Source organism: Netta rufina, assembly GCF_964035555.1.
Source record: "Netta rufina genome assembly, chromosome: 6".
In the NCBI taxonomy this organism is placed as follows: domain Eukaryota; kingdom Metazoa; phylum Chordata; class Aves; order Anseriformes; family Anatidae; genus Netta; species Netta rufina.
The window spans coordinates 5015472-5028087 of NC_140129.1; the positions used below are offsets into that span (position 1 = coordinate 5015472).

At 41.2% G+C, this 12616-nt stretch overlaps 1 protein-coding gene across 3 annotated transcripts in view; it reads right to left on the reverse strand.

Moving 5' to 3' along the window:
- PMS1 (PMS1 homolog 1, mismatch repair system component) overlaps positions 1–12616 on the reverse strand; it is a 43354-nt gene that overhangs the window by 22133 nt on the left and 8605 nt on the right. For all 3 annotated transcript variants that reach the window (XM_084288811.1, XM_084288809.1, XM_084288810.1), the window contains exons 5-6: positions 12317–12480; positions 1609–1725 (exon numbers count right to left, since the gene is read on the reverse strand). In XM_084288811.1, coding sequence (XP_084144937.1) covers positions 1609–1725; positions 12317–12480 — 281 coding nt within the window. The remainder of the gene's footprint in view (positions 1–1608; positions 1726–12316; positions 12481–12616) is intronic.

The following is a 12616-nucleotide window of genomic DNA, read 5'->3' on the forward strand; positions in this document are numbered from 1 at the left end:
CGAGTAGTTCCTGATTTTTCCATGCTTTGGGGCCAACTTGAACTATGTTCTTGTTTCATTCAGTGCTCATAATGGAGAGGTTTTAAAAGACTAGCCATCTGCAAACCCTGGGATTGCTCATTGCAGAAGTTTTAAGTGTGCGGTTAGCAAGATACAGCTTACAAAAAGTTGTTTGTAACAACTCTGATTTTGCCTTCAGAGTAGACTTTGCAGTGAAGGATTAAGAAGCTACGTAATGGACGAGTAGGAAATGAAAAGAATTAAGGAGCTGCTCTTTGGTCTGTGTACTGAATGAGACATGGGTCTAATAGGAAGGAAAATTGGCATATGTCTAGTCATTGAATACCTCTCCCAATTCCTGAACACAAGGGAGAAAGATAAGGGTTACGCAGGCAAGCTTAATTCTGTCATTTCAGTGTTTGGCTGCTTGATTTAGAAATGTCCACAGTTTCTGAATGTAGATCTGTGCAAGTGCAATATGCATGGATCACTTATACACCTATAAATGATGCACGTGGTATTTTACACACTATTTAGAGACAGAGAGAGAGATGGAATGTTCCCCAACTTCTATTCAAGGAATATGGATGCCTCATGATATAGCAAAGAGGTAACGTGAGAACCTGAGTGCCTCCTTCGAGCCAGTCCCTTCTAAATACCCCCATGTCTTCCCTGCAGAGCTCCCTGCACTTGCCATATGAGGCACAGCCAAGTGGGCGCTCAGGTATGAGCAGAGCATCCGGACTTGTTCGGACAGAAACAGGAAAAACTTCTTCGTAAACCCTAAGAAGCAACTTGGCTACTCCCCCCAGCCCCTCCCCACACATTTCCCTGTGTGTAGACACCATGGGCATTCTTACAAACTCATGATTTAAGTCTGAATAAAGTTTCTTCCAGCATGGCATTGTGTTTAATAGCCACTCTGACTTCACAGAAAAAAAAAAAAATCAACTTTCCAGGCTCAACAGGAGGAAGCCTCTCCGTTGTAAGAATGTCTGAGACAAAAATGGGAGTAAAAAAAAAAAGCAAATATTAGACGAAGGACAGTATCGTGGGGAGCTCCTTCAGTTTCAACAGGAGCAAAGAAAGTTATGTGCATGAGAATTTTTGAAAGCTAGCTAGTATTTCCTTGACACATAGGTTTATCATATATTTTGCACAACTTGCCTTCTAAGTACATGTTTATTTTACTGTTGAGGTGCCCCTGACTGAAACTGAGGAGATATTCTTTAGAAGATAAGGCTAAAAGGCCACGAGGATGAGAACGATATAAATGCCTAGTTATTAATCAAAGCACAACCTGCCTGCAGGCCAGGAATCCTAACTTAGACAGCTCTGAGCAATCAGCAATTCTGCATTTGTCATCACAACTGTTTTTACTGCCATTTGATCAGTGCCACATGAGTCCTGACTAGATGATTCTGGGAGTGCATTTTCAATCACCAAACCAATTAATTTTACAGAGAGAGCTGTAAGAGAATCAAATGTATTAATCAGACGTCAGCCTGGAGATAATGTTCTCTTTTTGAAAGTCTCCTTTCTGAGTGCTGATTTAGCTCCTCATTGACAGGCTTTAAGTGGATTTGGGAGAAGGAAGTTTAAACTCACCTCAGGATCTTCACAGCAGTGTTGAAAAGGTACCATACTGCCCATAACGGCTGTTCCCAGAACTGACATACAGGCCATTTTGTGATCTGACACCCTGGTCTTTTGCCAAATAACTGCCTGAAACAAATGGCACAGAGTCAAATTTTTGACATTATATTTATATTTGTTGAACTCAAGTCATGTCTATTAACATGCATATGCAACTGCACACATACTGTATATGTAACATTCTGTACTTTGACCCTCTTACATTCACAACTTTCAGTGTTAACACACACGATATGGTACTTTTTGGCATGTCTTCTCATGTTGTATTACTTATTTAGAGTCGCAGCCATCAGAAAATCTAGGAGTTCGTATTCATGAATGTTACGTGGCTAATCTGGACTTCTGCACTTGAAACAATTGCTAAAAAATAGATCAATAAAAACACCACTTTTCATCTAAGATACACAGCAGTGGGCTATGTATTTTTACCGTGCACACAAATTGAGGGTTTCTGATGTTTTTGGCATGACGGTCAGCATTTGAAGGTGGACCTTACACCACAATGCCTGTGGTATTTAAAATACATGAAAAAGCCGTTTTCATAGAAACTGGGATGTTAGGGGTACATTCACAGTTCTTGTCTGAATACTCTAGGTCTGTTTTTTAGAAAGGAAAGCAGTTTCTAAGGAGGTATCTCTATGGAAAGCAGTTAGTTGCTTAATGACAGTTTTGTAAACGTTAGATAGAAGGATATCTGCTCTACTCGCTACATACCTTACAATTCTGTTGCAAAGGTTTAATAAATACAGTACAGCAGTACAAAATGCAACTTGCATAAGAAGACTTTACCTGTTAAGTCCTCTTACATACACAGAAAGTATTAGCTGCTTTGGGAAGTGAAATTTGGTCTCTCGCTAATGAGAGGGAACGAATGACTGTATGAAACAGCCACAAATTTAACTCTGAACCTGCTTACTTTTACCACTGTATCTCAACAACAAAAAAATTGTGTTTAATTGGCTTTCCACTTCCTGGCAACTGAGTCTACTGGATTCTTTGTATCTGCTTCTCTCATTGTTAGCTGAGTCTGTTTCACTGTGCAACATTCAAACATAAAAGGAAAGAAGTGTGGGAAGTTGCCCGTTAAATCTGACACTATGATGCTAGTTTAAAAAGAGCTGTTTACATAGGCCCAATAAATCCAACATGAGTTCCCAGTATTCTGGTACAGGATGTCATGTGAAAGCACGGTGAGCAACGCACCAATCTCAAGAAACGCAATACAGAGCCTTAAAATTCCACCTGTCCTGGAGGATATTCGCTGGCCTTGAAGGGTGAATTCCACTGCAGAACACGGTGCTCTTGTAAAACGATATTCCCTTCTTACAGGACAGGTGGGATTTTAAAGCTTTGAGACTGGTGACCCTAAAACTGTTCCCCAATCTTGAATTTTCCACTTCCAAATGCACTCCTGCCTGAATCTAACTCACCTTCTGCACACAGCCTGACAGCCCTTCACCCACACCGCGCTCACAGCCCTGCCATCCTACAGCAAGCTGGAAAACCCCCCAAACAAAAGACAATTCACACCAGGGAGGGCAGAGAATACATAACGGGGTGAAGGAGAACCACGGGCCACATGGCCACGGCTCCGTGCTTCGGAAGCAGGCAGCAGCAAAGGACGGAGCGGGGCTGCCCAAGCCTGCTGCGCTCGGCCTCCCTCCTCACACCTGCTGCACATCTCCTCGGAGACATTTCGAGTGATGAAAGAGTTGGTCGTCTTCTTTAGAGCTCCTCTTATAAAACATATCCTGTACTGTGGCTATTTTAAAACCGATTACTTAAAATGGAAACACGGAGTGCCAAACAATTTTTTCTTTACTGGGCACATTTTAAATTAAACGCTTGTGACCAAACAGAGAAAGACACTTGTTACGTGACTAATATAAACATCACGCTGCTTATTTTAGGTTATACTAGCGTGATGCCACAGGTACAGATATAAATCGTAGCTGCTGATTAATGCAAGGTTGTTATTACACTGTCTGACCTGCTGAATGGCTGATACACGGGCCTGTAAAAAGATCACTTCAGTAAAGTGCTTTTAAAAAGCCAGGGAACATGAGAACTTATTAAATGCAAACCTGCTAAAAGTAGATGCTGCTAATGAGTTCAGGAGGTATTTTCTTCATTTGATTTTTGAGCTACCCACATATTTGTCAAATTTTAATACTGGGAACTTCAGAGAAAAATTTAGGAACTAGTTACCATCCCCGTTAAATTACCATTACCATACATTAAAGCCCACACACTAAAGAGGCAATGCAACTCCTGAAATTTTTATACTAAGTAAACACAGAATAGTCTGTGTGCTCAGCTTTAGCCCTGACTGCATGTTCTGAAGCCACAAGGTAGGATCAGCCAATTCATTTAAAGAAAATGATTTCTGAGACCCTCTAGATGTACCAACAGGCTTTAAAAAGAAAACTCCATGAAGAAACAATGACTACTCCATTTCATTTATTTTACAAAGTGCCTGTTCCTGCAATACCCTCATTTTTTTAACCTTGATTATACCCTTTAGTTCAGCTAAAAATACACACCCCCACACACCCCTCATATTTTTTTTGTAGGTCATTTAACCTGGTGTCCAGGATGAGCCAAGGAAGAATCTGACTCTGGTCAGTATGATGACACTGCAAAAACAGCCTACTCGCAGATATATTATTACATGCGGACCATCTTGGGGTTTGTTAGAGCTAGCCAAATATATCCCACCTCCCTCTCTGCTTCACTGAAGGGGATTACATGATCTAGATCTTATTAAAAAAAAAAGTCATAATGTATATCAAACTCTGTTGCACAGACACACGTGCTGCATTTCCCTATCTGTATTTCTTCAGCCCCATCCAGCTCTAGACCACAGGTGTGTGCGGGCATCCTTCTGTGCAGGATGACAACAAACACGTATGCATGCAGCAGGCCTCTCTGTTTCTTTGATGTTACACATAGCCCGGAAGGATTCCTAGAAAAACATGAAAAAAAAGAGTATGCAAGCTCTTCCCATCGAGATCCGTGGTATTCGTCACTAAGGAGAAGAAGAGCAGTTCATCACTGGTTTCCTCAAAGACCCCAGGGAAGGCCCAAGGAGAAAATGCAGCCAACCAATCCTTCGTATTTTAGAGCTTCTACCAGCAGCCACAACGATCTGAGATCCCAGACAAAAGACAAGTCTTAGGAAGAGCTGAGGACTGGATGCTGTTGCTGAAGATGGCTCGTGCAGTGCCAACAATGATGCCAAAAAAAATTCCTCCTGCTTACTTTGCCACTACACGATGGCTGGAACTTAACCAGCCTCCCGTGGCACAACGGGGATTTTTGGATGAAAGGTGATGTGGACTTTCAGTACCCAAACCCAGTCTTCTTTGTTCATGTATCCTGTGGTTGGTATTGTGTTATTTATCCTGTTAATACCGTTTCAGGGTGTAAAGGTCCAGCAGAGCACGCGCTGCACATGAACTGTAGATTAGTAACCTAAGGTAGCTCTGTTAAAAAAACGTATTTCACAGGCTCACTGATTTTGTTCTACACGTTTCCAAAATCCTGTCTCCCTGGCACCTGAGACCTCACTTCAGAAAGTTAAATCTTTAGGTCAGTATGTTTCTTCGCTTTCCTGACTTAAAACTTGAGCCTGACAATTTATGAGGCTCCAACACAACTGAAAATATCCCTGCCTACTTGTTCACACGGCGTATAAACAGGAACAAAGCCAGGCAGCCACAGCAAGAGTTTGAATTCGGCCGAAGCAAAACAAAGCCATCACCTTGTACCACGTGTGTAACTGCTGCTGCCCGTGATGCACTGACACCCTGCTGCAAGGGCAGGCACGTTCTCTGCGGTGGAAGAAAATCTATCAGCTAAGATGAAGAAGACACCAAGATAAAGACTTAACCACGTTCTTTAAAATGCCAGCCTTGAAAAGTGGCGATGGTGTTTGACCTGCTCCAGGCCATGACTGGTATCTTGTTTTAAAAAGCGTGGCAAGCTACCTTAAGAAAAGAGAACTCCTGCATAATCCTCCCTTGAAAACAGAAATCGTGGCATTTTTGCAGTTTAGCTTACAGAAAAGCAATGCAACCCCTTACAAAATCCTAACTGATTTCTGCATACATTTTATATTTGCCTCTGGAGAATCTTTGCAACTGATGGTGGTTCAACCACCGGTGGAGGTAGGGAAGAGAGAAACTCAAGGCACTGTTTTTCCCCCCCCAAGCATAGGCATCAGCCATTACAGCTATCACAGAAATTTGATGAAAGGTAGCTATTTTCCACAGCACCCTTCATCCTAGAAATCCCGAAGAATTTCCTGCTCAGATTTCCCATTTGCGATATGAGAGCACCCGCCCGAGGAAGAGGCATTCTTGAGCATCGTGCCGTGGAGAAGCGCTCAGAGCTGGAAGGTAAGTTATGAGAGGAACCAGGAGATGGTACAAGGAGCCAGGGCCCTCCACCTGCTAACACCTATCTTCACAAGCTTTCAAGAATCACAAAGGCTTTTTTTTTGGCTGCTTTACCCACATGAGTTCTGCTGTGGTGGATAGAGAAGTTCCATTTCCATATAAGAAAATAATAAGATAAAAAAGCAAACAATTCAACTGCTTAAAACAAACAAACCCAACAAACTACACAGTTTCTAATCCTAAATTGTCAGTTAAAAGATGCAACATCATCACAGTGATTTCCACGTTAAGAAGGGCGTTCAAAAGCCTTTTGAAAGGTGCCAGTCAGTAGAAATACCAGGGAACGTACCTAGCTGTGACAAAGTACATTGCTAAGGAAGAGGGAAAACTCCCCAGCGGCTTTGGAAACATCTTTTTTGTGCTAAGCTTTCAAGCGTACAACAAAAATGTGCAAGCCTTACAAGAGCTAAAGGCACATCGCAGGCACTGCAGCACACAGGGCGTATGTGAAACAGTAATTGTTTTGAGATTTCAGCCATATACTGTGCTGTCATTTGAAAAAAGTGATGGATGAGAAACTGGAAACCTCAGGGAATTAGTAATAGGATATAAAGCATTTCACCTCTAGGTCACCAGTTCAAATTCAACCAGGTTGGTAGCGACCAAAAGTAGTTACCATCTGGCAGCTGTTCTCTGGCTGATGTAAATTGAGTTGAGGGTCTCAGCGCATTTCCTAGTGGACAGGTGTCCACATCACAAAAAAAAACCATAATTAACTCTCTGTTTCGCTTTCCCTGCAAAGCCACTGAGCACTGAATGGAAGAAAAGACTGAACTGTACTCCAGGTCAGCATGAAAACACGTTGGCTGCAAAGCACTGCAGATTCTTAATCGTAATTCCCCTTTACATTTTAAAACATAGCTTAGGGAAGGAGTCAATTTATCATCATTACATTAAAGGGAGCAGCCTTTCCAACTCCAGGAAGAGCTTGAGTGCTGCTGTTTCTGCTCAGCGTAGACTTCTTTTCAACACGCAGCTAGGACAGAGTTTGGAAGCACAGCGAATGAATCTGAAGTGCAAACCTGTTATTAAAAATGGTGAGTTTACCCTAATGCACAACTCTGGTTATTCCACCCCTAAAAACAAACAAACAACAAAGCCCAGTTACTACAGAAAGCAAACTGTTACTGTGCTCATGGACACAGACTGGGGGCGGCCAAGGCTGTCCTGTAAGAGGAGACTAATTGTAAAGCAAAAACTTGAGCTTATAGCAGACAATAACGTGGCATTTCCTCACAAACAACTAAAATGGTAAGTAACTGCAACCCAAACCAGGCATCACATACACGCCAAAAAAGGCTGTTTCCAAATCTTACGTAAGGCTGATGTAAATCATTAAGAAGCATCTCCCCACGTGGCACACGCTCCAACTCATCACCCAACGGCATCCCTCGGTTTAAGGCCAAGCACAGCCACAAAAGGGGTCTGGGTAAGAATCACACCCACCCTCACAAGGGCTAGGGAGGGGGCCACTGGCACCCCGGAGGTGTAAGCCACGTCCCCCTGGCAGAGTGAGCAGAGAACAGCTGGGGGACACGGCTGGAGAGGAGCTGAGGTTCCACCTGATGGCACACCGGGGCGTTTCTCCAACATCACCACCTCCTGGGGCTGCCGTGGGCTCCAGACGCCGTGCAGTGAAGAGCACAAAGGCTGTTGTTGTGGGGCTGAGCCCTGCGGCACCTCCTGCAAAACGCAGCCCGAGCCCGGAGGTGGCCAGAAGATGGCATCTCGGGCTGAAGGGTTTGCCGTGGGTGAAGCGGTAGCTGACTCCGGAATGTTCTTCGCACGCCTTCAGATAATGTTAACTTTAAATAAACTTGCTGAATACTCATGTAAATTATTTCCATTTGGCTGTCTCATTATTCAATATGCTTTCAAGGAACATGGTGATGAAAGAAGAAAAATACCTCTTTCTAACATAACCATACTGGCAAGAGGATCAACATTATCAGTATTCAAAGAATGTCTTGGCAGGATAAACCTTCATAAAAAGAAGGAGCACGAGCTAATCCAAGTTGTCAAAATAGCAATAGGACTTCAAGGGTTGATCTGCAAAGTGATTCATTATTTATTGCTTATGCAAACAAAACACTCCGAGCAGAAACAGCAACCAACTATTTCCTATCAGAAAGTCACTGACAAAGAGTACACGATAAATAAACCCTGGGAGAATTGATAAAAGGAGATCTGTTTTTCTTGCTAGAAAACAACTCAAAGGCAGGAGGAGTATCGCTCTTCATAGAAAGCAAACCAGACATTTAATGGACATATTTTCATTTGTACTAACATGGATGTGAGATGTGGTATAACAGCAAGGAAAAAAACACGGAAATTTCACTGAGAAGCATGAGATGAACACCATTAAAATCAATGTAGTGGAAATACAGCACGCAATGCGCTGTGGGTCCTAAAAATGCATATACATTCAACAGCTCAATAAGAAGCCTGATTTTCCAAAATGCATTTCTTCCAGAATCAGTTGGACAACCATTTTCAGATGCCGAACTTCAGACACGTTAATGAAACTTTCAGCCTCATTACATTACATATTCTTCCTCAGTAAAGTGAGAGCTGTGCTTTCTTCCATTCTCCCTTCATTTCTTATAAAATGCAGGACTTTAAGGATTATTGTAAAATATGCTGCTTTTGTCACTTATTTTCAAGATCTTTTAAAAACACGTGTTGTGCTACCCTTTCTACTTTTTTTTTTTTTAACCCATCTTTCCTCATCTCCTTCTGCAGTACCTCATCTGTGCTACCTTCTTGCTCTTTTAAGCCTTGGAACCTGATCTCACTCCTGACGTGTATCATCTTCTATTGCAGCAGAAAGCATTGGCTCAGCCTCAAGAATTTGGGATTCTAGGAACTTGTTTGAATAATTGAACATACAAATTTTTTTTTTTCAAGTAATATATAATCCACGAGCTCCATGAAAAAATAAAGCTATTCTAAGAAGTTGATTCCTGGTACATGCCAAACAAATACAACAGCCACCAAAAAAATAAAAAAGACAACCTGACTCAGTAGAGTATTACCCTAACACACACATCCTGTAGCATCGTATAGGAGATGCATCATCTGATCTGAATTAATAATTGTAATGACAGTAATATTTAGCATCTGAAGGAAAATGAATTGCATGTAGACTTGTTGAAAGTAGTTATGCACTGGAATTACACAATTCCAAATTTCTGAAAATGCACAGTGCAATAGGCAGTTTTTATTTTGCAAGGAATGACAGCAGTAGACACACAGGAATATGCATTCATTTGTTTAAAATAGTTTGAACATTATTTTATAGCAGTTTTGAAGCACAGACAGACTACACTTTCTATACGATTCCTTTGGCCTTTGATATTTCCAGCTCAGCAACAGCTACTGAGCGACCTCTTGTGTTGAAAAATGTCTGAGCATTTTTTTTTTTAAACTAATTTTTATTTTAAATAAATTAAATTAATTAGGGTCAGCAGTGCAAAATGAAGAGCCGAAAAAATCGGCACTACTTTTGCCATTACAATGAATATATCCTGCCCGCAGAAAGCAGTTGTACTGATTTACTTTACCAAAGAAGCCTACCCAAACATGCTACTGGAGAATTTACCTCTGAAGCAGAGAGGACAGGACGCCTTCACACATTCCCAACAACTGGAAACCAAGTGGTTTGGAGCACGGATGCATCACTTCCTAAGCTAGGTTGAGACCACTGCCTGAAATGAGCTTCAAGTAGCCATTAAACATTTCTTCAAGTACTGCTACCCTCCCATGGCAAAGAACGCAGTGACAACTAAAGCAATTCTCTTGTCTCTTCCTTCCTTTTTATATCAGAGACTCATGCCAAACCACGTAATATCCTCTATTCCTAAGACTACTGGTCTGCAGAAGTATCACACATGCCATTAGATAATAATACATAGGGTTTTTTTTTTTTTTTTTTTTTACATGATCAGTTCCCATACCATACACGTCCTGATCATTGCTTCCCCCCCCCCAAAGTTTTTTTTTTCTCCAGCTTGCTGTTGTCCCACACTTTGAAGTACAATGTCACTATCAGAAAATATTTCACTGTCAGAAAAAAATGTTTGTATGTGTACAGAGTTAACCTGGTGACAAAATATCCCTAAAAAGCATTTCCTAACCATTCCCTCCAACAAAACCAAAGCAGCTTACAGGACACTGCTTGCATTCCTTCTCGTTGGTCAGCAAAAGGACAGGTTGGTAGAACGGAGCCATTTACATCTTCATGCATTTCTTTCAGCTTTAAGTGGGTTTCAGATACCACAAAGAACGGAACAGTGATGTTGCAAAATGAGATCATTACCAAGTCCACTGCTCAATGAAAAAAACATACTATTGGGTCCTTAAGTGAATTTTCAAAGCTAACGGCTTGCAGGAATCTATTTTGCCAGCTGAGCACAGCCAGCATCAAAAACATGCAATGCTTACTGTCTCAACATTTTTCTTGTAAGTGCCATGAAAGAGACGTGACCAACCTGCACATTATTGTCACTGCATTAAAATAGACATTAAAAAAAAAAAAGCTATGTAGTAGCCTAATCAAGGGGGATGAAACCAGAATGCCATAGAAATCATTCGCAGCCTGTCAGTAGCAATCTCAGCACTGCTCCCCTTCTCATTTTTCCACTCCTCAAAAATCACTGCTTCCTTACCCAGGAGACACGTTCCTATGCCTCTCTGCCAACATCCAGAGGCATCAATAGGAATTTCCAAACAGACCGGAGCACGCAAACTCTAAAAGCAACCATGCAATAGATGTCTAGATCAGCAAGGTCAGCTGAGCAACCACGCTCTGTACAAAAAGCAAGGCATTTCCCAACACAGCATATCAAACTCAGGATCTGTCATAGAAGATAACAAGCTACAGTTGCCACACGGGGGAAAAAAAGGTCGACAGAAGGTACTGTACTAAGCCCTTGTAGTAACCAAGAACCATAAATAAAAGCCCCAGCTTAACCAGAGAAAAATTGTACCACATCCATCAGAGAGAGCAAAAACCAAGCCACCAATTAAATATTAAATTAGTTTTATTAACCAACATTTAAGACCAATCCTGTGAAGCACTGCTAGATATGTCAGCCAGCTTAACACAATTTATGAAGTAAAAAATCCTGAGGTGTCTCTGGTTTTGAGCTTTCTGTAGTCTCCATGAAATACCACTGAATGTAGTTACTCAGCTTTGGAATACCAATTCCGTAGCCACAGGGCTAGCTTTTCGGTATTCACCACATCTACACTTTGATATTTAGAAATACATACCTAAAATCTGATCAAAGTATGTTCTACAACTCCAGAAACAGATGGACAATCTGCTGTCTTTTCAAGAACACACAGTGTAATTCACCATTTCCCCTGAAAAGGAACTCCTGTGTGAATGTTTGGTTGACAAGCAACCGATCCAAACCGAGCAATAAACAGGGAAAAAAACAAGGTCAACAACCAGAAGTTTAGAATAGAAGAATTGCTGAGGGGTCTGGCCACGAGATGTCACTCTCGACTTTGTGGCAACTTGGGAATTCATCAGTGTAACTTCCCTCTGGTGTGTCAAAAGCAGGAGCACAGCCAGTAAAATTAGCTATGGGAAATTGAGGTCAGGTAAAGGAGACATGCTTGAGGTGTCACTTCTGTAGCTGTGTGTTAAAATTACTGTTCAGTAACCTGTGAAGTCTAAGTAGCCTCCAAGAAGCCTCTCAATTTGTTCTCTCAATTTCAACCAACAAGCTCAACTAAAGCTTGTTGTTACAACACGTTACTCTTACACCCATGTAGCAAGCTGTTTTGAAATTTTCAGCTTTTAAAAATAAAACCATCATTATGCATTGAGCTCTTATGAGTCAGCACACAGCAAGCTACTTGCATGTGCTATAGGTTAACACTTGAGTGGGCCTTTTGTCATCGTAAGAGCCGAATTCTTTGTTCAGCAAACACCAGCTAAAAATAATGTTTATACTTCATACGTCTGCCCAAGATATCTGTTGGAGCAGGACAAAAGGCAGAGTGTGGGTTTTAGGAGTTTAAGATTAAAATCTGTAACCATTGTAAAACATACATATATAGAACAAAGAAAGAAGTGGAAGTCCAAAAGCAACCTATGATGAAAGAAACTTCCTAACTATTTGATGAACTTCATAAATTCCTCAGAAACTGAGCCTTAACATAGCTGACAGAGAAATAGTCATTAGTACCTTATTATGTGTAAAGATTATCCTCAGCTCTGGTTTTATGATGCCATATGCTATCAGAAGATCTTGGATTTTTTTCAGTTCTTCCTTGCATTTTTTATTTGTTGAGTAAAACTGTTTTCTTACAGGAAGGTTCTTAAACAACTTGAGGACTGTCACTGTTGTACCTGCAAGCGGGTGAGAAAAAAAAAAACAAAACAAGCAGAAGTTACATTGAGTAAACAAATTATTTTGCACTTGAAGAGGACTGTATGCAGCCCACTGCATACAAATAACTCCTAGTAACACTAAATTACATTATAT